This window comes from Lepisosteus oculatus, chromosome 2, assembly GCF_040954835.1.
Source record: "Lepisosteus oculatus isolate fLepOcu1 chromosome 2, fLepOcu1.hap2, whole genome shotgun sequence".
In the NCBI taxonomy this organism is placed as follows: domain Eukaryota; kingdom Metazoa; phylum Chordata; class Actinopteri; order Semionotiformes; family Lepisosteidae; genus Lepisosteus; species Lepisosteus oculatus.
In genome coordinates, this window is record NC_090697.1 from 11971508 (window position 1) to 11997838 (window position 26331).

The 26331-nt window shown below is 47.7% G+C and overlaps 1 protein-coding gene across 1 annotated transcript; it reads left to right on the plus strand.

Annotated features, from left to right (window-relative positions):
• On the plus strand, positions 1–26067 carry adam17b (ADAM metallopeptidase domain 17b). The gene is made up of 19 exons (XM_069197233.1): positions 1–425; positions 5157–5289; positions 6128–6261; positions 8084–8172; positions 8323–8503; positions 10130–10266; positions 11655–11741; positions 13345–13455; positions 14477–14621; positions 15923–16011; positions 16652–16804; positions 17549–17748; positions 18605–18708; positions 19426–19560; positions 20139–20272; positions 21409–21487; positions 22049–22137; positions 22356–22412; positions 22910–26067. The coding sequence occupies exons 1-19, from the start codon at positions 266–268 to the stop codon at positions 23396–23398; spliced, it is 2706 nt and encodes a 901-aa protein (XP_069053334.1). The 5' UTR covers positions 1–265; the 3' UTR covers positions 23399–26067.
• The last annotated feature ends 264 nt before the right edge of the window (positions 26068–26331 follow it).

Below are 26331 nucleotides of genomic sequence, written 5' to 3' on the forward strand. Positions count from 1 at the left end.
CTGCACAGGATGTGTCTCATTCCCCCTGTTTTACAAAACTACTTCCGGATGTGGGCGGCTGCAATGGAGACCAACCGAGTAACAGTTTCTTTTTAGCCTCGTCTCTCTTTCACCCTCCCTGCAGCCATGGGAATTAAAAGCGATCGTTGGTGATAGATTATTTCACGTATCTGTTGTTTTTTTTTTAAAAAAGAAAACAGGAAATCAAGTTTCTTTACAATCGGTAGTCCACTTTTTGAGGAAGCCTGGTTACAGTTCATCCGCGATGTTGACATCCAGCCGAGATTCGTGCGGGGTCGTGTTTGTCACCATCGCCGAAATGAGACTACTTTTAACTTCCTTATTGCTCGTAGTTTCTCTCTGTTGGGTGGACGGTGCCAGGAAGCCCGTAGAAGTCGAAAAAGTGGAAAATGACCCCGAACTGGGTGAGTAGATGCTGGTCGGAGCAGTTTTGTCTTCCTTGGCTGAACTCGGGCCCGTTTTATTTTGGGTTGCCCGGCACGGCAGATGAATGGGATCGCGCAATGGGGTAGAAATGTTGCTCACGCAAAAGCGTGCTCTTGAACTTGAAAACAACTTTATTTTTTAAACTGATGATGCTGATCGGTGTCCCCAGTCTATAACTTTGTAACTGAAGCCAGGTGTTCTTAACCACGCACGCTACTTTGAAGCATGAAACAGGATGTTTGAAACGTTTTGCTGCGGTTTCGGTCCTTTTGGAAGCATATTTTTACGTTTAAAAGTTTAGGAAATCAAAACCCGGTGTCACTATTTGCTAAGGTTTCCTTACTCAGGTTTCAATATTGAAGTCACTGCCAACACTGATAGGACCCCAGCTGGTCTCTACGATGTCAAGTACTGTAAATGTCATTTTGTATTTGAATTCATCCATGTTAGGTTTTAGAAAGGTACAGAACGCATTTCAAGTCCGCAGCAGGTATGCTGGTGAATTGAAATGTATTTTTACACTGCACGTTTCGTCTGTAGCAGTCCTACCACCTCCTAGTCTGCTCTTTTTGACGTTTTCAAGACCTGGCCTCGTCAGTACCGGGGTGGGCGACCTCAAAGGAAAACCAGGAGTGTAGGTGATATGTGACCAGTAGGTGGTGCTCTTCCCCTTGCAACAGAATATCCAAACCATTGCTCCAGTATGGTGACCATTGATGTCCTGGTTTGAAGCCATCTTGGTGTTTGAAGTTATCCCGGCACTGTAAAACAGTAGAGTTGTTAACCCCGGTCTCCGGGCTAAATTCCACTCAGAGTTTCCCATTAAATCAACCAGTGAAGCGATTTTTCACTCGTTACCCTGATGTGTTATGTAGTGTGCTGTCACTCAAGCTGTTCATTCACGGGTGAATGCAGGGAGGGCTTCTCATACATGAGCAGTTCAGGATACTTTGAGAAGAAAAGCGCAATAAATACAGTCACTTATCATTACAGCATTGCTTCCTCTGAAGAAGGAATAGTGTTGCTTGTTAGATCCTGGCTGTATCTCCATCGGAGGATCTTTTCCAAGTAGATTGTGGGTATAAACCACTGACCCTGCGATGGATTCTGGGAGCTTCTTTAAAGAAATATCTGTTGTTATTTCACAGCACAGGAAGGATTCTACTTGCCTGTTCCTCCTAGGAGTGGTTTGTGATGAAACACATACCAGGATTGCGGGAGTTGATGCTTCAGAAGAGCGATTTCTTGAGACTATGAATATTTCTGGTGGCTTCACGTGGTGTTTCGTGAACTACTGTGAGAAACCGGGTCTCTTTTAAGTGCGACAGCATTATGCGGCAGCCATAGTGCACCAGTACACTCGCCACACACCAGCTCTCAGTGGGGAGGAGAACAGTGATAAAGCCAGTCCAGAGATGGGGATGATTAGGAGGCCATGATTGGTAAGGGCCAATGAGAAATTTGGCCAGGACAGCGGGGTTACACCCCTACTCTTTTCGAGAAACGCCCTGGGATTTTTAATGACCGCAGTGAGTCAGGACCTTGGTTTTACTTCTCATCCGAAGGACAGTGCCTTTTTACAGTATAGTGTCCCCGTCACTATACTGGGGCATTAGGACCCACATGGACTGCAGGGTGAGCGCCCCCTGCTGGCCCCACTAACACCTCTTCCAGCAGCAACCTTAGTTTTTCCCCAGGTGGTCTCTCATCCAGGTTCTGACCAGGCTCACTCCTTTGATATAGCAGGTTGATATAGCTGCTGGCTAAGTCAAGTCAGTCTGGGGGCTCACTGGAGACACAGAATAGAGACCCAAAACAAATTATGTGAAGGGTCACTAAGCCCACACGGGCAGCTTCCATTTTCAGCACGTTCTGGGGTGATGAAACATGAGAGAGAGGGACGGGGGCTTAGATCAGTTTCTGCAGTCCTCAAGATGGAAGTCAGACTCAATACAAATCGCAACTCTGACCTTAAATTCCTTTGGTTCCAGTCACGCGTGGCCTTGAACCAGACATGTCAAAATCATAATAGACAATCAGTGGGATAACCTAGTTGTGACGACAGCCATTTTCATAGGCAAACAAGAGACGGTTCTGGACGAGTTAGTGCCTTTTTGCTGTATTCTTATGGACGGTATTTGGAGAGCATAAGTAAATGAGAGATCTCAAAGATTAAGCAGTCAGCTTTGAATATGCTCTGTAGTTTTCTGGGAATTTATTCTAAAAAAGTGGGGTTCTATGTTAATGCACTTGGTATTTCTTGCTGTGGTGTTTAGTTGTCTGGTGGGTGATGGGCTTAAATAATCCAGTTAGATCTGTGAAGAACTGATTGAGATGATAATCAGGTGTTGAGCAAAAGAGCAAATTGAGACTGAACAGAGAAGTGGGTTTAAACAGCTGCAGAAAGGCCAAGTGTAGTTGCACCATAAAGTACTGTATTAAAAGGATTTCATTTTCATTAAAGGGAACTATACTGCTACAAATACTCTGAAGTTTAGACATGTGATTTCAAGCTTGTTTAATGGTTTGTGTTGTCATAATAAATTGACTGGCTGAAGACAAATGGAGAGGTTTTTTCCTGGAAAAACAATGACTGGTATTTATTCATCTGTAAAATGGGGAGTGAAAACATGGAGGAGTTCAGAGATGTATGATGGAGTCAGATTATCAGAGCCTTGAAAGTTGGCAACAAAATCTTAAATTAAATAGGTGACTTTATAGGCAACCAATGTAGAGACTTCAGTAACATGTTGACAGGGTCTGGTGGGAGTAAGTCTTCTTGCTGCAGAGTTTTGGACATATTGCAACTTGTTGAGAAGAGAGTTAGGAAGCCCACAGAGTAAAGAGTTAGAGAAACATCAAACCTCGATGTTAGAAATGAATGAACCAGGCACACGAGACACTGATAGAAATGGAATAATAGAAGGGCAGTATTTCTAAGGTGGAATCAGAGCGTTGTTTCACAGAATATCTAATGTGTGCCTTTCCAGGGGCTGACATGGGTACTGATCCCGCTCGCCGGCAGCCTAATCCACTGAGGAGCCGAGCTTTTCATTTCTGTTCTTTAGGCCACTGCTTCCCAAACGTCCGAGTTTAAACACTCAGGAATGTGTGTGGCGAGAACTAAAGATTACTTTGAGTCAAAACACAATCTACAGTTTGAAAGAGAAGTAATTGCCCTCACTTTTCTGAGGAGAATTTGAAATCCATGCTTGTTGCAATCCACTGTTTAGTTCTGTCAGGGCTGGGAAGAGCCACATGGAGCTCCTGAGTCACACTTAATAAACATCAGGAATTTCTCCTGCCTCCATGGCACAGACTGTGGAGACCGCCCCGCAGCACGTTAGGGGTCCCTAAGTATTCATGTTTAAACCTCCTTCAAAGGTGCCCAGGTAGTGATTAAGGCAAACAGCTCGGGCTTTTTCATGGGTGCAGTGCTAAGTAAGGTCGCAACGAGGGGGCACACGAGACAAGTGTCTAGCCTTGATGGGTGCCTGCTGTGGAGCAAGGGTGCCCTTCTGTAGGAAGCTGATGCAATTCTGTCCTTTCACCTGAAAGCAAAAAGCATCCCATGAGAGGTCTCGGGACCCAGGCTACAGCAGGCCCCATGCAAATGATTTTAGGATTAAAGATCAAGATGGTGCTGGAATCAAGGTCAGGATGTGGGACAGAGGTGAAGTTGGGATTGAAGATCGGGATGGTGCTGGAATTAAGGTCAGGATGTGGGACAGGGTGAAGTTAGGAAGTTGTGGGCTACAACTTGTAAATTAAGGTAGAATAATTTCTGTTATAATGTGTCTTGATTTCAGCCTGATCACAAAATGTGTTCATTTGGAGAGGGGTCGTAGAATTGTTTTATAGGCACTGTATGTACTGGACAGTGCTCCGTTTACGTGTATCGGTGTGTAATCACAATGGTTTTTACTGACTGTACTTGATTAAACCGTAACAATTTAAAAAAGCAGAAAAATTGTTGTTGCGGTTTATTTCTTCAACCCGTGAGGCAGCGAACAGTGACTGATTTCTGCCTGTGATGTAAAGTCACGCAGCCCGTCAGAGCCTTATGAAGCAGAGTTTTTCTTTGAAACCGCAAATGAAATACACTTGTGTACGACGTCAGTGCTGCAGCCTGGAGGAGTCTGGAACAAGATGCACAGTTGTGTTGTTGAAGCCGGTTCCCTGGCTTTTCCAAGAAACAGGGGGATGGGACCCCTGAATCAGTTAACCTCTAACTACCTGACTACCCCACAAGCTAGAGAGGCTGAAAGGCGCCTGGTTTGTAACCATTCTTATGTCTTTCTGATAATGAGTGTTCCACATGGTTGCCATTTCCTTCTCTGCTTCTGAGCGTCTATTCCTGGTGATGATTATTCAGGGTTTTGATCGTGTTCCAGTATCGCCACTGGCAGTTCACATCGTGCACTGAGCGGGGCCAGGTGCAGACATTTGCCTGGCACGGCTCAGGGGGAATCAAATAGTCCTTTCTAGGTTGTTGTTTTTTTAAATATTATCCTGGCTTTTAAATTATTACATCATCGCGGAAAAACATAATAAAGATTTTCAGGAGCAGGTAAGTCCTAAGTGTTTAAATACGTCATCGTGTTTGTGGTTGGCAGCATGTGCTGCGGTCAACCCGATTTAAGATCGGGGAATACTGGGATCGTTGCGCTCCGCAGCTGCGCTAATACCGGCCTATCCCATTCCCCCAGAATCCCTCAGCAAGGTGCTGTCTAACTACGAGGTGTTGTCCATGTCCAGTGTGCGACGGCACTCTGTGAGGAAGAGAGATTTGCAGCCTGAATCCCAGGTGGAGCAGATGATGAGTTTCACGGCCTTGAACAGGTACTGCTGTGTGTCGTTAGTGGGTGAAACGAGCATCACCGCCTTCCTTTCTTAGAAAACGTTGTAGGGATGCAAGGAGTCACAGCGCGGACCGGTGAAGGTGTGAGGTGAGTTTGATCGTGAAGAAAATGGCCGCTTCCGGAGTACAAGGCGTATTTCCCACAGAGTCAGAGTCCAGCCATGGCCACCCTGTGTTAATACCATGAGTGGGGGGTCTTGATTGACCATTCTCCCCTAGTTGCTATTCCTGATGATGATGATGATGATGATGTTCCCCCCCTTTCAGCTAATTCTGAGGTGCCACCTACAACAGCAGGCGTCAAGCCATGGTCTGGAGTTAGGACCCAGGGCCAGAGTCAGGTTTCTGCAACAGAACCTCTGACAGTGGGGGAAATGCAGCCCGATCCAGCAAAGTTCCTGAAGGACTGCAGAGCTTCTTGTTTGTAACCCTGTAAACTGATGTGGAATTTTGTTCCGGGGGAAGCACTGTCGCACATACAGATGCTCAGTCCCTCGAATTTGGCCTAGAGGACTTGCTTTCGGGCGGCACTAAGCTCAACTAATGTAAACGGAGAGCAGGTGAGCAACAGCTCAAGTAGGAAGGCCAACCTAAAGATCGTCCAAGTTGGTTGCTGGACAATGGGAAGTGGTATGTCTTCCCTCAGCTTAAAACACTCATTTACACAAAGATAAACCTGAAGGAAAATGGCTTTTGTTAAGTTAACCTTGGCTCAGTTCCCTCCCGATTTGAGTTCCGTTAATGAATTAGTCTGCCTGGGTGAGACTTTTCAAAAGTGGGGTGCTTATACACTCTTCTCCTTTGTTTTTCGTTCTCCAGAAATTTCAAACTGTACCTGACGTCAAAAATGGACCTTTTTACTGAAGATTTCAAGGCGGTTGTTGTTGATAAGAATGGGAGAGAAGATGTTTTTGAAGTCCAGAGGAATAACTTCTTCACGGGACATGTAGTAGGTGAGACGTGGTTCAGCAAGCTGAGTGTTTTGGGCCAAGAAGGGACATCTCCGGAGAGGTCTTAGTCATGAAGGTTAATTTAGGAGGCTGTTGAATTTTCTTAAGCACTGAGAACATCCATGCATTATGTTTAATATTACAGATACATTTTGAAGGTGTCGTTTGTCTTTATCCATCCATCTTGCGGGAGAGCCTAGCAAGCAATTGGCCCAAGGCAGGGTCCATCCTAGACGGGACATTAGTCCATCACAGGGCACACACAGACTCAAACATGCACACACAAGGGTCGGTTTCCCAGAATCCAGTTAACCTATCGGTATATCTGTGGATGGTGGAAGGAAACCAACAGGAAGGCGGCGAGAACGTACACACTCCACACAGACAGCACCTGAGCACCCCAGCTCAGGCCCCCAGAGCTGCAAGGCAGCAATGCTAACTGCTGCACCACCATGCCACCACATTGCACAGGAAATGGGCAATGTGTCGTGCCAACTGCCCCACAGACCCTGGCAGTGTGTGCCCAGCTCTGAAGAGAGCACAGGCCCTTGGTTCTTCCCTGAAGAGCTTTTATTGATGGCTTCTGTCTTGCAACCCTCTTAATGTACTTTTTTGTGTGTTAAGAGCACAGCTGGGTCAGGGACAACCACTCTCTGGGCTTGGATTGCTTGTTTATATGAGCCCTCAGCATTTGGGCTGCACTCAGTAAGAGTTTCCATCTCTTTTCTTTTTTTAATCCTCACTGCTGTATGATTTTCCAGAGGAAAGTGCAAGAGTGGATATTGGCGATACATCCCTGTTATCTGTCAAACCAGCGTTGAGAAGATAATCTTGTTTCTTCAGCTGTTTGACCTAGCCCTCGCACCGATCCGATTTGCAAAAGCCAAAGATGGGTTTTCGGCTCTAAATAACAAAACTAATATTTCTTGTTATAAAGTAAGGGTATTTACACGACCACTGAATTATAACAGTAACGTCTTGCCAAACATAGCTCACCATACAGATTTTGACAGGAACCACAGACACTGAATACTTGTGCGCATCATAGATTTGAATTATTTGCTTAAATTTTTTTCTGGGGACAGTGATACATTTCAGCAGTGATTTAGTGTACCGATACTGTAGAAATAAATTGTAATACCAACAGGTTGTTTATAGTACTGCCTTGTATCTACATTAATGTTTTAGTTCTCAACATTTCATTTAGTTAGGACACACTGTTACTCTTCCAGGTTATGTTTGCATTGTCCCTTTAGCAACTTTACTTTCACTTATTTTTCCCTAATGTACTTACACTTTATGTGAAGTAGTCTCTGGGTAAAAGCATCTTCTAAGCAAGTACATATTCAGTTCAATTCAAAATACCTATTCATCCCAAAATGGGGGCAATTTAAGCTGCACATTGCAAATAAAACTGGTTACAAAAAACATGGTATCACAACTTTTCTAAGGAAAAAAAATAAAAACCACAGTGTCCCCAAAATGAGTATAAAAGTGACAGATATATTGATCTAAAAAGCTGCAGATACAAGGTATTAGAAAAGTCCATGTTTAAAAAATGCTGTCTTCAATAACGGAGGAGTCTGGGTGTGATGGAGGTGCATGTACCATTTTCTGCATTGTGCTGCTCAAAGCTGTTAATCTCTGGAGACGGGCCAGGCCGATACTGGAGTGTGTTTAAAGGACGTGCACAGGGTGATGCACAGCGTGGCGGCTGTGGGCCTTCAGGATGCAGCGAATACGGTCCCTTCTGTGACGGCCGTTGTCACGCGCAGCCCGGGTGTGTTTCGCGGCACCGAGCTAACGAAACCTTTGTTCTTCAAAGGGGAAGAGAACTCCCGCGTGCAGGCGCACATCGACGACACCGACTTCATGGCCCGCATTCACACGGATGAAGGAGAGTACATCATTGAGGTACCCCGACCCTCCCCCCCGAAACGACTTCCTTCTGGGCTTTGCGTCATCGTCGCTTTCGGGAAACGGAACGAGAGAGGGGGCCCGGGTTCTGTACCTTTCCGAAAAACCTGGCGGTAAACTTGGCTCTGGTTCCCTTTTTGGCTCCAGCCCCTGTGGAGGTTCACGCCGTCGGCCGCGAACGGCCAGCTGCTGGCGTACAGGACCCAGGACATCCGGGACGTCGCCCACCTGCGCTCCCCTGGCGTCTGCGGGTACGTCCGGCCCGGGGGCGAGGAGCTGCTGCCCGACAAGCTGAAGGAGGCCCTGGCGGAGGACGCGGGCAAGGAAGGTGAGTCGGGGGGGGGCCTGGCAGCGAGCTTGACACACCTCAAAGCGTTGAGAGACCCCCCCCCTTCAAAAGACAGACTGCGAGACATCACACCCCTGCTACAGTAGCTGATGACTCGATCTGCCGCCTTGTTTAAACTTCTATTGAACTTGTTTGTTCGGTCAGTCCTGAGTCAAACCGGTTTCCAATAATGGCAGCATGCGGAAATTCATGTGGGGCTCTCCTCCCCGTTTCATAATTTCTGACTGAATATCTCTTGCTAATTAACTGGTTGGTTGATAATGAGCAGACACCGGTGGGAATGAGCCTGTGTCAGACACTCGTACAGTGAGCGAATGTTTTCCCTCTGCTGAGGTCCAGTTGACTCCATCTGTAGAGGCATATCTGAACGAGGGTAGTTCTGAATCTCAGAAATCACAGTGGTACCACACAAATACCACCGAAATAGTGGTATCGCCGTGTGGTACAGCGATATTTCCATGCGTGGCAAAGACGCTCTACAAAAGGTTGTGGCAACGGCACAGAGGATCATAGGACGTGATTTACCATCAGTCAGTGAGATTCACACCATGCTGTCTTAATAAAGCCCGATCCGTCATTCAGGATCCCAACCATCCCGGCCACAAACTGTCCTCCCCCTGCAGTCTGGCAAGCGGTACTACACTATTAAAGCTCCACTAGACTCAATTACACCTTCTACCCTACCGCTGTGTGCATCCTTATCAGCCAACTGCAGTGCCTCAGACTCAATGCAGGTCTGCACTATGCACTTTTGAATTTGGCTGAACATGTGTTCTTGTTCACTACCATGTGTTTATTGTTCTCTACCATGTATTTATTGTTTGTTCATACCACCGCTATTTCTTATGTACCGTTTTGTAATGTACTGTCTTCATTGTGTGCTGTTGCCTGTCGTACGGTGTCGTCTGCTGTTCTGTGCGTGTCCTGAGAGATCAGTGCGAATCCGAATTCCAGTGTACGCATGTACATATGAATTCCCCTACCCTGCTCTCGGTTCAGGGTTAAATAGTCATTTCCGATCCCATTTGACCTTTAAAGAGCCACAGTAAAATTCAGGCAAGACCTGAATTAGCACGACCATGTCATTTTCATTCCAGTTTTTTGTGTTCTTTGATTGTTCGGTTTGGCCGTGGGCTTTAATCTAGCGGTCTCCAGCCCTGGTCCCTGGAGGACCAAGACACCTACCTCCCGTGTTTTCTTCTAGTCAAGCCCTGTGCTGCTTTGGTGGGAAAAAAAACCAACATTTTTAGCTCAGAACTGGAGATTTGGAGTTGCTTATGAAACAGTAGTTAATAGGCATCCTCCTACAAGCTTAAGAACTATAGAGTTCAGCCCGATCCTGTCGTTAAAGAGCTCAGTTGTGGAGCTGACAGCTCAGCTGGAACAGTAACTAGTAGGTATGTGGGTCCCCGTGCCCAGGATTGGAAACCACTCTTTTCATCAACTGCAGAATCATGTTCTTACAAGCTTTAAGGCCGTTCGTGGCCGTGACTTCTGCGGGCAGGAGCTATGATTGTTTTTTGTACGTGGCGGCTGGGGTTGAGGTTGTACCTGCATCAGCTGCCTTGCTTTACTGGCTGCTTCGCTGTCGTCTGTGTTACCCAGAGCACCTCCACAGAGAGGCGAGGAGCAGAGATGTTCCCGACCCCACGAAGAACACCTGCCCCCTGCTGGTGGTGGCCGACTACCGATTTTTCACACACATGGGCCGTGGAGAGGAGAGCACCACCATCAACTACTTGGTGAGGTATCATTCTGGCCGCTCCCTGGCGGCTCGTTGAGTGGAAAATGACAGGGCCATCAGCCCATGTCACAAATGGCAAATGAGAAAAGGACATTTTTTGTCACCCGGCAGCCATGTCAATCTGCAGCTCACAGCTGGCAGCCCACTGAAGCTCAGCGGGTGTGAGCCTGGTCAGTACCTGGTCAGTTGGGAGACCTCCTGGGAAAAACTAAGGCTGCTGCTGGAAGAGGTGTTAGTGGGGCCAATAGGGGGCGCTCACCCTGCAGTCTGTGTGGGTCCTAATGCCCCAGTATGGTGACGGAGACACTATACTGTAAAAAGGCTACATCCTTCAGATGAAATATAAAACTGAGGTCCTGACTAAAAATCCCAGGGTATTTCTCGAAAAGGGTAGGGGTGTTACACCCCAGTCTTCTGACCAGATTTCCCCCTGGCCTTCACTGTTCATTTCACTGTTTTAAACATATTTAATGAGCATCTTCCTTCTGTCAGAGCAAGTGAACTGGGAAAAACTAAGGCTGCTGTTGGAAGAGGTGTTAGTGGGGCCAGCAGGGGGCGCTCACCCTGCAGTCTGTGTGGGTCCTGATGCCCCAGTATAGTGACGGGGACACTATACTGGTCCTATGAATGAGATATAACGTCCTATGAATGAGACATAAAACTGAGGTCCTGACTCTGTGGTCATTAAAAGTCCCAGAATATTAAAATACGCCCCTGGCCTTTACCAATCATGGCCTCCTAATAATCCCCATCTCTGAACTGGCCTCATCACTCTGCTCTCCTCCCCCCTGAGAGCTGGTGTGTGGGGAGTGTACTGGTGCACTATGGCTGCTGTGGCATCTTCTGGCCGCACACTGGTGGTGTTGGAGGGGATCCCCATTACCTGTTAAGTGCCTTGAGTGGAGTGTCCAGAAAGGCGCTTTATAAGTGTATCTAAGTGTCGACCTGGAGGGCAGGGTGAGACTTGCATCTGTGAGGTGTGCCCGCAGGGTGCTCACTGACCTTGAGCTAAATTCATCGACTAGTTTTGTCTTCCTTGCTCTGAAGCAGCATCTGCAGTGAGTGTCTGTCCTCCATCAGACAAGGGCTGAATCGGTGTTTTACAGTTCAGGTCAGGATGCGGAAAGCGGTGAACACAGTGTTTGCCTTGAGGACGTTACCTCTTCTGTACCCAGTCTGTCCCTTTCAGTAGGGAACATGCTTCACAGGGCCAAGTACAGCACAAGCAGTTGCACATGTTTAGGGTAGCAGCCTAAACAGGAGAAGGGCGAGAAGAAACTGGTCGGGGAAGTGCTAAGGAGCCTCGTTGCTAGGTTTTGACAGGTTATACTCATTCATAATCCGCTGCATGCAGGGTTTTTATGGTGCTCTCAACATGTATTTCAGATTGAACTCATTGATCGGGTGGATGACATCTATAGAAATACGTCCTGGGGCAACAACATGGAAGGATACGGGGTGCAGATCAACCAGGTGAAGTCTGTGCGATGAGACTCTTGCTCGGAGAACAGTTTCTGTCCCCGAACTATTCGGGATCGTGAGGTCTTCGGCGAATTGTAGATTTCAGAAGTTCCAGTAGGGAGCTGCGTCAGTTGTAAAGGAACAGGTGAAGGTTTATTCCATGCTGAAAAGAAAAGAGATGCAACGTTGTGGCTGTGGAGCCTTCTTCGGCTGTGGATACTGCCGATACCTCTTCCTCACCCGAAGAAGGCTCCACAGCCGAAACGTTGTGTCTCTTTTCTTTTCCTTTCAGCAAGGAATAATAATATTTTTCTTGTTCCTATGCAACACCAGGGGCAGTTTTCCCAGAAGCCAATTAACCTACCACTATGGCTTTGGACTGTGGGAGGAAACCCCACATGAACATGCAAACTCCACCCAGACAGCACCCCAGGGCCAGAACTGAAGCCAGGGCCCCAGCAGTGCGAGGCAGCGATGCTGACCACTGTGCCGCAGTGCTGTCCCGACATCGATAGTTGTTGGCAAATGCATAAACATCAGGTGTTATCCTGTTCTTTATGCACTTGAACACACAAGCCTTCATTATAAAAAAAATTAAAAAGTAATACAAAAAAATGAAAAGAAAATTTCTCATCTGAGATAAGCGAAAAGTAGGATCTCTGCAATGCTTTAGGAGAGCCAGACTTGTAAGTGAAAAAACAGGTAGGAATAACTGTATCTCGTATAAACAAAAACACGTATACCAGTTGCACGTATAGCGGGTAATTTTTCTGTCCGCACAGATGGTAATTAAAATTTACAGAGCCTTTACCCGAAGCATATTTGGTGGAAATTATTAATTGCTTCCTAGTGGATGCTTTCTAGTTTTTTATTATAAAGATTTGAAACATTGTATTGGGTATTATTGTACAGTTTGTGCAGTGTACTTCCTTTCTGTGGGATCACACATTAATTGGCATTAAAAGCCGAAAATAAACACACAGCCATGAACTGCTGCAGAGCCGAAGTTAAACCGAGCAAGTGGAGGGCTGAGCTCCAGGCGTGACGGGCATTTGAGCCGCGATGTTCATTGAAGTCAACTCGCCATGTGTCGTAATTAGCAGATATTGACTGTTCTGGCATGGGAACGCACATCATCGAGTGGTTCATTTCCGAAGTAGCGCCGCATGTTTTAAAATTAGGCACCAGAGCCCAGAGTGCCTCACAGTAGCTGTGCTGGCAGACCAAGCTCTCTGAAGTGAGGTTCAACGGCAGGTTTCTCACCATCATCTGTTAAAGCAATGAGGTCGTTTTGGTAGGTTATTCAGGGTTTTTGTCTTTTTCTTCCTCCATTGATTTTAATTACGCCAGAACACCATTGGTCTGCTCATTCTGCATGACTCAGAACTAGACGCCAGTGCTGGTCATTCCTGTCTTACACAGTAGTCAATCAATGTATTATTTATATATATATACAGTATTCATTTGCTGTTTTTCAACACAGTTTTTTAACGCTCACCATGGCGTTGGTCCGGCCTGGTCTGCGACGAGCCGGCGAGGTGCCTGTCGCGTGCCCTGTGCCCTGTGCCCAGTGCTTTCTGGGCCTCTGGGCTCTGACCCGTCACGGTCTTTTCAGGTCATCGTCAACAAGGAGCCCACTGTGCCACTGGCGGAGCGCGGGAAGCACTACAACATGCAGGACAGCCCGGATGGGAAGGAAGTGTGGGATGTGAAGAAGCTGCTGGAGGTGGGTGGGGTGCGGGCGGGAGCCAGGCAGGGGGGCAGGGAAGACCTCTGGCCCCGTGTGGACGGACCGCAATGTCTCGTCCGGCCCCGGAGTCCTTGATGAACCACCCTCCCCACACAAAAGTCGCCGCAGTGTCCGCCTCTCTCTCTTTTCTAGCTTCATGCAGCGTTCAGGTGGTTTTTTTTATACGTCCTGCACCAAAACCGTTTTTTAACTTATCGATAGGCGAACAGAAAGGTTTTCCATCATCCAACAACTAAACAACAAGTAACGGCAAAGTGTTGTTTTTTTGTTTTTTTTTTGTTGGTGACGCGTCGTGTCTTTGTTTTCCAGTGGCAGGTCAGTGATGACACGTTGTGTTTCTAAGGGCTGGTCTACGCTGTTTCAGAGACTGTTTGGTTCGCTGTTAGTTGTTATGGCAGCCACCGAGCAGGAAAGCTGAAGCTCGCATTTCTGCATTTTAATAAAGATTATTACGTTAATTTAAAGGACAGAAGTTGTCCTCTGATCCCCTGTGCCAGGGATGACCGCCTGGCCTAAAAATAGTCACGGCTGTAAATATTAAGCTCAGAATGTAGACATTTGACGTGATTTGAATGCCTTGTCTAACTCGTATTTCCTTAGTGTTCATTTTTTTTGTCATTGTTTCTGCTTAGTACCTTGGTCCTTCCAGCCGTCTTCCGGAGAAACAGGTTTATAGGGCTGTGATGAGGTTAGGGCAGCGAGGACAGGGGTGTGTCGGAGCCAGAAGCTTCATTCACAGGCCGCTTTGAGAGGACTCCTCAGAAGCCAGGTTTGCTGGAGATCATAACACACAGCAGTGAAATGACTAAAGAGAATTGTGCCCAGAAAAAGAATAAGAAATATTAAAAGTCGTTTGTCGTTAAAGTCGTTGTCGTTAAAGCCGTTGAAAAGCGGGACTGTCCACGTCCCGCGAGGACGTGAACCCATGCGGCGTCTCGGTTAGCAGCGCGCCGTGACAGGCGTGGGAACTGAGAGCGTCTCCCGTCTCCGCCCGCAGCAATTCAGTTTGGACATCGCGGACAACGCCTCCAAAGTCTGCCTCGCTCACCTCTTCACCTACCAGGACTTCGAGCACGGGACGCTGGGCCTGGCGTACGTCGGCTCGCACAAGAAGGAAGCCCTCGGCGGCCTCTGCCCCATCCGTGAGGACCGCTCCTGCGCTTTCGCCGGGGGGGTTGTGTGTCTGGTCGTGAGTTCTGCAATGCGCGCCGTGAGCAGAGGCTGCCCTTCCTAAGGGAGAGGGACGCGGGTACGAGCAGTCCAGAGCCGCGCCTTCATTAAGACGTCCCTCGCCTTTCTGCCACAAGGCTGGACATCGCGATTTCTCAACTCCTGCTCCTCGCTTGTTCTAATTTGAGCTTGAGGAGGACGAGTGGACTGCAAAGACTAGGTTTCCCGGCCTCTTGATTTGAGCTTTGATAAACAGAAAGTGATGTAAGCATACAGGTTTAAAGATTATTCAAGTATTTGAGTTCTGCACCCAGAACATTAATAAAACTGTTTCATTATTATTATAATTGACTATTCCAACAATATATTTATATATATAAACCATACAAAATCAAACCCCTTTAAATGTGTTAACCTGGAAATAAAACCAAGGCCAGGTCCGTAGAGGCAGGAGGGCCACGGAAGACAGCCTCAGCTCGCAGGCAAACATTTTAGCAAGCAGTCGGGTGTCGGAGTGTCCTCAGGTCCGGCCAGGGAGGAGCTGGAGGGATGGACTGCTCCCAAGAAACCAGTGTGCATACTTCACTGGGAGCTGGAAATGATGTCATGAAAAGAATGAAGTAGAGAAATGTCAAAAATTGGCTCTGATGTTAAAATTATGAAGTCGGATTTCAGGAAGTACTAATGATGGGTGCAGATTCCAAAGTTTCAGTTCCAGACCGAACGCTTGTGCGTTTTGTTCAGAGGAAGGGTGCAGATTGCTCTCTGTGAAACGGGGGAACAGAAGATTTCCCGTCTAGAGGTGTGCTGGGGGGTTGTAAGACAACTTAGGAACAGGGCAATTAGATCCTGCAAATTGTTCTGTTTGGCTTATTTTTCCATCACGCAGATGATCCCAGACATACGGCAAACGTGGTTTAAAGGCAATTTGCAGGCTAAGGGGAGACGAATTTCTGAATAGTCTCTGCAAAGGCCAGATGATTTTGATTGATCACACAGGAGATTCTTTTGAAACAGCCGTTTAAAAACTGAGGAATGTGTTAAAGGAACCCAGAGTACAGTGTTTGCATTACTGTGACTGCAGACTTGTACTGTACGTTAAACATGAAGAAACTGACTTTGAGTCAGTTTTAGTTTTAATAGATGGTCAATTACAGTGATCTAAAAAATGAACACTATTGCTGAAATTAGCCAAATGTTTGCACCGTGGATATAGATACGAAAACTTGCACCATAATGGCCATTGTTTTGTTAAATTCTTACTCTTCTGCAGCCTACAAACCTTCATCTTCAGCCAAACCAATTTATTTGAACACTGGATTAACCAGCACAAAGAACTATGGGAAAACCATTTTAACTAAGGTCAGTAAAAATCCACTTTTTAGTCAAATAGTACAGAATCTGGAAAAATAACCTGAATTTTAGCGAGAAATTTGATATATGTTTGGGTCAGAGATCTAGCTTTGGAATTCGTTGTTTTTTATAAGTTATGTTAGGAAACAGGAAGGAGAGGTAGCAATTAGGACAAGCTCAGCAGTGTGCCTGCACTGATGGCTGATTGCCATGCTGAGAACCTTTTGATTTTAATTTAGACTCTGCAGCTACAACCAGTTCACCTCTCTGCAATCCACAGATACAGTATATGAGCTGCTTTAAGAAACAGGGATTGGTTTAACACGTGTTTTGCAAATGTTTAACAAACTTTTGCCCACGCCACACTCCCTGATTTATTCTCCCAAAAAAGTATTAATGAATCGACTGGTGTCCAAACTTTTGCACATAGTGCATTCATTGTTTTATTTTTTTTCAGTCTGGTAAATTCAGCAAATAAATAGTAATTGTGCATTAACGTGTGCAAAAATAGGTTGTGTTAACTTCTTTTCACTTAGAGATTTTTCTGCGAAACAAAGAGTCTGGCCACTTCTGCACACGACTGTAAATCGCTGAATGTAATGCTAGGAAACGGGTCCCGTCCATAATGGTGTCCTTGTGTTTTCGGCAGGAGGCAGATCTGGTGACCACTCATGAGCTGGGCCACAACTTTGGCGCTGAGCACGATCCAGACAATGTGAAAGTCTGTGCGCCCAACGATGACCAGGGGGGCAAATACGTAATGTACCCCATCGCTGTCAGCGGAGACCATGAGAACAACAAGGTGCTTTTTTGTTACGGTTTGCTTTTGTTTAAATGAATAATTCCTTACACTTCTATAGCACAATTCTGGACACTGGAGTTGCTCGTAAAAGGAAAGTCGTCTACCGGGTGTATATATATGTAAAAAAATCATAATAATGACTTCTGCCACATAAACACCCTGGACTGGACACCTGGACAGAGATGCACACACTCACACCAGGGCCAAGCTTCCCAGAAGCTGTATACTACTACTCTATTTATATAGTGCTTTTCTGGACACTCCACTCAAAGTGCTTCACAGGTAATGGGGACTCCCCTCCACCACCACCAATGTGCAACGGCAGCCATAGTGCACCAGTACACTCCCCACACACCAGCTCTCAGTGGGGAGAACAGAGTGATGAAGCCAGTTCAGAGATGGGGATTATTAGGAGGCCGTGATGGATAAAGGCCAGGGGGAAATTGGGCCAGTACACCAGGGTTACTCCTACTCTTTTCGAGAAACGCCCTGGGATTCTTAAATAAACGCAGGTCTTGTCTGGCCTCCATTCTCATTGTGTATTCTGAAATAGGTGAGGCGGGTCAAGGGTGTTTCTCTGCGACTGCTGCTGGTTGCTCCACCGGGATCAAGCAGAAAGGCGTCATGTCTCATGCCCGCAGGCCGAGGACAGTTCAGTACATGCAGCTTGACGTCTGTATAGTCCTTCAGTACAGCGTCAGATGCTGCCGTGACATCTGCGCTCGTCTCTCTCTCCCCCCCCAGAGGTTTTCAACCTGCAGTAAAAAATCGATTTACAACACACTGATGAAGAAGGCGAACACCTGCTTCAAGCCGAGGAACAGCCAGCTGTGCGGCAATTCGCGGGTGGAGCAGGAGGAGCAGTGCGACCCGGGCATGCTGCACCTGAAGGACGACCCCTGCTGCACCTCCAGCTGCAAGTTTAGGCCCCACGTCAACTGCAGGTGAGCAGCGCGTCTCTCAGGCTGCAGTTATTAAATCTCGCTGACAGAATAAATGAACTGACATTATGGGAAGAAATGGGCCAATTCTGAATTAAGCGCAAAATCGCGAACTTTGTAAAAGTCGCCCATGTTGTCACAGACTGGCCTTGGAGTCCCCACGATTTGCGAGGTGAAGCGGCCCTTCCTGCTCACTGGTCGCTGTAATGGCTAATGTACTGTGATGTACGAGCGAATAAAGACAGGTTGCGCAGTAGACGTTCGCCGCAGAAGTGTTCCAACGTCACCTGCATGCAGAGTTAACAAGTGCGTTGTTAAATGCCAAAACCTTCCATTGAGTTAAAGAGACGTATTCACAGGCCAAATTCTTTACAGTGTTGCCTCATTCTGAATCACAGAACATGGGGCTGTGCAGACAGTGTGGTTGGGGAGGGGGGCGATCCTATTCTGATTCACTGTACTGCACTACAGTGAATGTAGATAGAGTACAGAGAGGGCTCTCTTTGTCGAGAACAGGCAGGCCATGGAGACTGTGCCATCGCTTCTTTAAAAAAAACAAACTGGGCGAGATCTTCTGATGAATTAGATCCCCGAATATGTGGGCCAGATGGACTCCTGTCTTTGTTTTATAGCTATGGGTATTGTCCACAACATATTGCAGTGAGGCAGAAGAAACAGGGTAACTGAAAAGGCTAAGTTAGGGAATTCTTCTTCTTCCTCCGTACAGGACTGAGAAATTTCCTTATCACATATAGAAATAACATATGCTTATGTTAACAGACCTCGTCTGTTTAAAACTAGGCACCTACTTTCATCTGTTTTACTAATAATGGATTTGTTCTTTCTGTGTTTGGTTCAGTGATAGAAACAGCCCCTGTTGTAAGGACTGCATGTTTGAGAAGGCTGGGAAGATCTGTCAGGAGCCCATCAGCGCCACCTGCAAGGGGCAGTCCACCTGCACAGGTGAGTGCACTGCGCCTTTCTGTTTAATTGTCGACCGCACTGATACAGGATCTTGCTCACCAGGACACAGAAAACCTGTTTAAAAAGAGATCCCAGCAGCTATATCGCCGTGCAACTCACAACTGGCTGTTCACTGAAGCTCAGCAGGTGTGAGTCTGGCCAGTACCTGGATGGGAGACTCCTGGGAAAAACTAGGGTTGGTGCTGGAAGAAGTGTTAGTGGGGCCACTAGGGGGCGCTCACCCTACGATCTGTGTGGGTCCTAATGCCCCAGTATAGTGATGGGGACACTATACTGGCATAAGGTGCCGTCCTTTGGGTAAGATGTAAAACCGAGGTCCTGACTCTGGTCATTAAAAATCCCAGGATGTTTCTCGAAAAGAGTAGGGGTGTTACCCTGGTGACCTGGCCAAATTTCCCCCTGGCCCTTACCAGTCATGGCCTCCTATTAATCCCCATCTATGAACTGGCTTCATCACTCTGCTCTCCTCCCCACTGAGAGCCGGTGTGTGGGGAGTGTACTGGTGCACTATGGCTGCCGTCGCATCATCCACGTGGGGCTGCACACTGGTGGGATCCCCATTACCTGTAAAGCGCTTTGAGTGGAGTGTCCAGAAATCATTGACTATTATTATTAGATCCCGAGTGCCCAGGGGCTCGGTTTCCGATGGAGCTTCCCGAGGCTCACCCTGGGGTGTTTGTTGTGTGCGCACTCCAGGAAGCAGCAGCGAATGCCCCGCCCCGCCCAACGCTCCTGACGGCACCACCTGCGTGGACATGGGCCGGTGCCGCGCCGGCGAGTGCATCCCCTTCTGCGAGGCCGTGGCCAACCGCAAGCCCTGCGCCTGCAACGGTAAGGCCTCCCGCGCGCCGGCTGAGCCCTTTCGTCCGCTGGCTCATGCTTCACACCCGGACTCGCCAGCTGCGAGCCGCCCGAGGTCCTTTATTGAGGCTGCGCGTCGTGTGTGACACGTGGAATCGCGAGCCGTGTTCTCGCCTCCTCGTCGGCGAATCTCGCCGCTCTCTGCCGCAGCCTTTCCTTCTTCTTTAAGCTTCGCCCCGCTTCATTCATCAGCTGGTTTAACAAGCGATGGAGGACATTCTCATCGGTGCTCCTCTATTGCCCACACTCAGTGTACTTCGGGGCAAAATCAGAACTGATGGATTTTCGTCCGTTTCCTGTGAATACGTTTCAAGGCGCCGGCATTTAAAACGTGTGAGATTGCCGTGTCCTTGGTGTGTTAGTTCATCCGTTCCTCTGTGGCACGAACGTCTCTTTCCACCAGAGAGGAACATTTCTGTTTGGGTTGTTTTTTGGGTGGGCAGGGGGCGCTGTTGGGAATTGACTCGTGCCCAGCTGGTAAAATAACCGTATCGGCTACTCTGGACCCTCTCCGATACCGTTCTTCTTTCTGTCTCTCGTGCCAACAGAGACCGACGACTCCTGTAAGGTGTGCTGCAGAAACAAGGAGGGCATGTGCGTGCCGTACAAGAACTCCACCACGGGGCAGTTTCTGTTCCTGCGCAAAGGCAAGCCCTGCACCGTGGGCTTCTGTGAGGAGAATGTAAGTGCCGGGGCACGGCGTCAGAGCTCGTTCGTCAGGTGAAAAGACCCCGTCCTGCCGTGGGACCGTGCCAGGACAGTACGGACCTCCAGGGTTTTTGACAAATTCACAAGCAGAAAGCAGGAGGGTGGCGGTCACCACAGGGGACTGTGTCCACGTCCGAGTCTGCTTTTACGTAGCGATGTGAACCAGCCTTTTTCTTCTGCACGCTGATGCTACTTGGCAAATGGCACACTGATGTTCCTGTAAGATCAGAGTTTCCCAGCCCTAGTCCCGGAGACTCGCACACCTGTCAGCTTTTATTCCAGACAGGCTGTCCGTTACGCCATTGAGTTTGTAATCGCCGTATTAACAGGATTAATTTGCACTGCGTGACTGTTTTCAGATTTTAAACCTGCTGGAGGCAGGCTTTTAACTGTTGCATTGCCTAATTAAAATCAAATCCCAAACTCTTTTCAGTCGCAAAAACCAATGCTTGCAAACGTTACAGTCAGTACAGCTCGTTAATTCCATTAGGGCTTGCATGAAGTCATTAAGCTCAGCTCAGTGGGGATGAAATCCAGCAGCTGTGCGGGGCTGCGAGACTAGGATGGGGAGCCCCTGCTGTAAAGGTTTTACATCCGATGTCCCTCAGTTAATTAAGGAATTCCTTACGCTTATATAGCGCTTTTCTGGACACTCCACTCAAAGTGCTTTAGAGGTCAAGGGGACTCCCCTCCACCACCACCAGTGTGCAGCCCCACCTGGGTGATGCGACAGCAGCAATAACGCACCAGTATGCTCCTCACACAGCATCTCTCGGTGGGGCGGTAAACAGTGAGAGGAAGTGATGAATTAGGAGGCCATGATTGGTAAAGGCCAGGGGGAAATTTGGCCAGGATGCTGGGGTTACACCCCTACTTTTTTAGAGAAACGCCCTGAGATTTTTAATGATAACAGAGTCAAGATAATGACCTTGAGAAAGACGACACAGTAAACATTTCCTTGCTTTTCTGCCATTTAAACATGTTGGGGGGGCAAAAACGAAAGAAATTAAGTACAGTATTTTTTTCATCCATACTTCTGCTGCTTCCACTAAAATACGCAAAGACTCCTGTTCCTGCTCTGGCACTGGCACGTCCTTTGTCTTCTTCCAGGGGAAATGTATGAAACAAATTCAGGACGCCATCGAGCGGCTTTGGGATTTCATCGACAAGCTGGACATCAACACTTTTGGTGAGCATCGTCTCCCGAGAAATACAAAAGGGCTGTTATACTGTACGAGAGGTGCAGCGTCTTGTATCCTCAGACAACTGGGGGGAGCTGGGGGAGGGGGAAGGTTTCAAGTTTTTAATTAGTACAGTATTGAGGCACGTGGAGCAATTTTGGTTCACATTCGCTCACAAGAGTCGGCGTTGACTCTGGGAAATTGTTTATCTCGAGGGTGACTCCTGACTTCAGTATATCCGGGATAACCAGGAACTGAAAGCTGGATTGATTGCTCATTTGGAGAGGAGTGCTGGCCTTGGGGAGGCCAGGGAGGATCACAGTAGCGAGTAGGCCGAAACAGTTAACGAGTTAGCATCTGTCCCATTTAGCATGCTGGTTTTTGGGAGGATCGTATTCCTGCCAGATTTACCCCTGTACAGTAAGGGGCTGTAACTGAAGTGTTGGGCTTTTTAAATCTGGGGTTCATACTCAACGTTGTTAATACTTATTTCAGAAAATTGTTTCAAGCTCTCGTACCAGGGTTTCCAGACAAAGTGGAACAGGTGAATGTTTTCTTGCTCTCCGCAGGGAAGTTCCTTGCTGATAACATTGTGGGCTCAGTCGTGGTCTTCTCACTCGTCTTCTGGATTCCCCTCAGCATCCTGGTCCACTGCGTGGTACGTACAGCACAGGAGCCTTGGCGATCTCGCTTCCTGTGTTCATCTGGTGCGCTCTCCAAACCAGCTGCCTGAGTCATAGTTAAACTTCTGAAGTGTTCTTGAAATAATTCATTCAGCTGTCCTGCTCAGAAGTGCACGTTTTTAAACTTCACCTCTGATATTTTTTTACATCACCTGTACAGATGATATTTTTACACCTGTGCTTAATTTTTCAGGACAAAAGGCTTGACCAGCAATATGAAGAGAACAACAAGTCTCTGTTTTACCCCAGTGTAAGTGTTGGGTAATACTTTTGGGTCATTTTCCCGCTTTGCCCCTTGAACATAAGAAAGGGTAGGAGCAACGGGAGACCTTTAGCCAGTCTTATCTTCTTTGGAAGCTGGATGGATTTCATCTGTTTGTTTCTTAAAAGAAGCCAGGGTAATTGCTAAAAGCAACAGCTTGTTCCAGTCTCCCACAACCCTTTGGGCAAAGTTGTGCCCCGCGTTCTTGGGTTTTAACGCGCTCCTGTTGATCCTTAACGTGTAAGAATAAGGATTACTGTTGCTACGAGTGGCTGTCGAAGCAGTAGTTCCTTCTAAATATGATTTCATGCAAGAGGAAGGGGTTAATATCACAGCAGTTTCAAAGTTGTTGAATGCTCAGAGGCGCACACAAATGTATTACGTAGACATATATTGACGTGTAGAAAATATTTAGTATTTTGTGTTAGTCCTTTTAAAAATGCCGTTGTAACAGTTCAGACCCTGCTCGTTTCCCTGTGCTGCAGAACGCCGAGATGCTGAGCAGCCTGGAGTCCGCCTCCGTGCGCATCGTGAAGCCGCCCCTCCCGCTGGCCGGCCGCTTCCCACCCCCACATGCCCCACATGCCCCACATGCCCCACATGCCCCACATGCCCCTCATGCCCCTCATGCCCCTCATGCCCCTCATGCCCCTCATGCCCTGCACGCCCCACATGCCCCGCACGCCGGGCACGCCTCCCACGCCGCGCACGCCGCGCAGCCCAACCCGCCGCCCCCCGCCGCCCCCGCGGGCGCAGCCAAGCTGGAGCCGCCCCGCATGGCCACCATCCAGGAGGACCCCAGCAGCGACTCGCACCTGGACGAGGAGGCGCTGGAGGAGGACTTCCCCAGCAGCGGCACGGCCGCCAAGTCCTTCGAGGACCTGACGGGGCACGGCGCCCCCCGCAGCGACAAGGCCCTGTCCTTCAGGCTGCAGAGGCAGGCCCGCGTCGACAGCAAGGAGACGGAGTGCTAGCCGCTGCTGCCGGGGGCGGGGAAAGCAACACTGTTTTCGTGACGCGGCCGCCCGCCGTCTGTAGATGGGTTCATACGCGTTAAAAAAAAATAATTCAAACTAACGCACCTTGAAGGGCAGTCCAAGGAGCCGGAACTGAAATAGACGTCCTGTAACGTTTGAGTGATGTTCCGCCGCTGACATTACTAGATTTTGGGGGGTGGGGATAAAGTGGAACATTTTTTTTTACCAGAAAAGAAGCCTGGTTCGGGTTACCCGGATGATGAATTCTAGAAACTGCTCTCTGAGGAGGCACCTCCCGGGTGGGTTCTGGGCTGTTTTCAGTGGGCCATACCGTTGCCCCGCTGTTCACCTTCAGGCTGGTCTCTCGCCACGAGCTTCTCGGCTTTTCCGCAGGTCGCTTCTGGACATGCTGGCCGGAGGAATGCGTGGGTCACAGCCGAGTGGAGTGCGATGACGGACCTCGCCGTCTTGGACGATATAAAACCCCCCAGTGAGGACCGAAAGGAATCTGTTCTGAGCATTGCCTGGTACGGCCATTGCTTCCGAAGTGTCTGAAAATTATAATTAGTTAAGCAGTTGAGTACCACTTTTCACTTTTTCAGTTTGTTTTTCCTCAAAACCTGAATCTTGACGGCGAGAGCTCGTTACTTTTTTGGTAGAATTTGAGCCTTCCTGCGAAGAGGAGGTTCTCGTCTAATGCGTTTCTCTTTCAGAAGCTTATCCTCAATGCAGCAGGGAAGCAGAACCTAAAATAAACAACACTCCGTTCTCAATTTTACGTTTATCAAAGTAGATTTCATGGTCCTACCAAATAGGAAAGTTTTAAGACTCTAAAATATCTGCTCAGTAGCAGTGTAACTGTGAATCTTGTTTAGTGCTGAAAATGGACACATTTTCATATAACATATGGGCTCTGTGCAATGAGCCTCAGCACTTGAAGTTGCAGACTGAGGTACTGTACAGATCTGCTGGCTCAAAGTCAGCAGTAGACTGAATTGCAAAGAGGTGCTTTCATCTGATTGATTGGACTTAACTGCAATCAAGGGCAGTATAAGCCACATTTAGCAGCTACTAGTCTGCTTACTAGTTGGGACTCATTATTGCTAGATTTGCCAAAACAATCACCATAACTGGTGTGGTTGCTTGGATAGAAAGTGAAACATTGTTTTGTGAATATTTTAATGGCAGATGATTGGTTTTCAGACCTAACAGTTTTGCCTTCACTATCCTTAATGCAGATGACCGTGTGCTAGTCATGTACTTTCTGATGTGCTGTACGATTGATTTTGTGCTATTAAGGGTCAGGAGCTACATTTCGTGCCTTAATACAATTCCAACAAAAACGTTAATGAAATTACAACACTGAAAGAAGCCATCAAGGAGTTAAGGTGAAATGGTCACCATTCTGTCTTCTAGGGGAACTGGTGACTCACTGAAAAATATTTTTACAGTATGAACTTTTCTTAGGTTAAAATATACAGTAGATATGTGAGCTGTGGTCCAATAACAGATCAATGAATTGCTGATAAAATACCCTCTTTTATCATTGTGGAGAGAGAGGCTTCCCATTTTGCCTCTCTGTATGGTCTGTGGAGGTTATTCGATAGACATTTGGACTGTGTGTGTCACTGCGTTGTTAATAATTCCGGTCCTCCTCCTGTTGATCAGCATCACTGTTTTTGTTTCACGATTGCTTTTAACATATGAAAAAGTAATTATAAGCATTAAAAAAAACCCTGAAGTTTAGCTATAGGTCAATGTACTGGTTCTATGCTGAGTGTTTATGCACAGACCGTATTCTCTGCTGCAACACTTCTACTTTATAACAAACTGGACTCGTAAGGTCACAGAGACATGCAGACTGTCAAAATTCATTGTTTTTCTACTCTCCCGTTATGATGTACCACGTATAACTACTCTATGATCTTAACCCATATCAAAACGTAAAATTTCCCACTTGGCATCCCATGTAGCGGACAGACCCCTAATCTCATAGGACCATGAAGGTTACAGAGAGGAGCAAGCCATCCGCCCCATCGAGCCCCTAGCGTAGTTAAGTAACTGATCGATCCACGTCCAGCCTCATCTCGAGGCAGGATGGCTGGTGATCCTCTCTCCCACGTCCCTCTGCAGCAAGCAGTGCCCACTCTTCACGGTTTTGAAAGTGCTTGAGTATCGTCGTTGTCCGAGCCCTCCGGATTGTGCCTATCCGCCCGCTCGCCCAGTCAAGAGTTCGGGCCCGTTTCACACGGCTTGCGCCACGCCGGAGGATCAGGCAGTTGTAGGGCCTGTGCTTGTCCGAGGAGCCAGCGGTGTGAAGCTGCCACCTGTGGCATTTTGACTGAACACCTCTAATTCAAACCCCTCCCCCTCCCCAAGAGGTGCTTGTCCGGGAGGCAGGGTGTCCTGCAGGAAGAACGTTTCTTCATTTACACTCCCCGGGCACAGCTCCACCCCTCCTCCTGGGTGAAAAGAGCCGGGTGCCAAGCGTCCTGGCGCGGACCGGATCGCACATTGTGCGCTGCTTTCTGGATCTGAGCGCTCGATCGCATGAAGGCTGCTGTTCCGGCAGCCCAACGTTTTTACATTTTTACGCCATTTCCTATGCATCTCAATTGTATTAATAAAATATGCCCCAATGTTATTAAAAGTTTTGTTTTATACAGCGTCGGTGGTCTTGCTTCTTCATTTTGGTAGGTGCCTGAAACATCTTCAGTGCAGTTGCAAAGTACGCCAGGATTTCTTTTTCTCCACTGATGCCTTAATTTCAGAAAACAGGTTCCGTAGGCAGGAAGAGTTTGACAAAATATTTCTCTTCAATGCTTCTTGCTTTCTTTGAATAGTACTGATGACTTGCAATAAAAAAACAAAAAAATGACCTAATGTTAGCTGCCTCCTTTCTGTGCCATTTAAGGGCTAACTCTGAAAGA

Excerpts from the sequence above, each read along its gene's own strand:
- adam17b (XM_069197233.1), top strand. The coding sequence starts at position 266 with ATGTTGACATCCAGCCGAGATTCGTGCGGGGTCGTGTTTGTCACCATC. Across the intron at positions 426-5,156 it reads GGAAAATGACCCCGAACTGG|AATCCCTCAGCAAGGTGCTG; the intron begins GTGAGTAGATGC and ends CCATTCCCCCAG. Across the intron at positions 10,267-11,654 it reads GCACCACCATCAACTACTTG|ATTGAACTCATTGATCGGGT; the intron begins GTGAGGTATCAT and ends CATGTATTTCAG.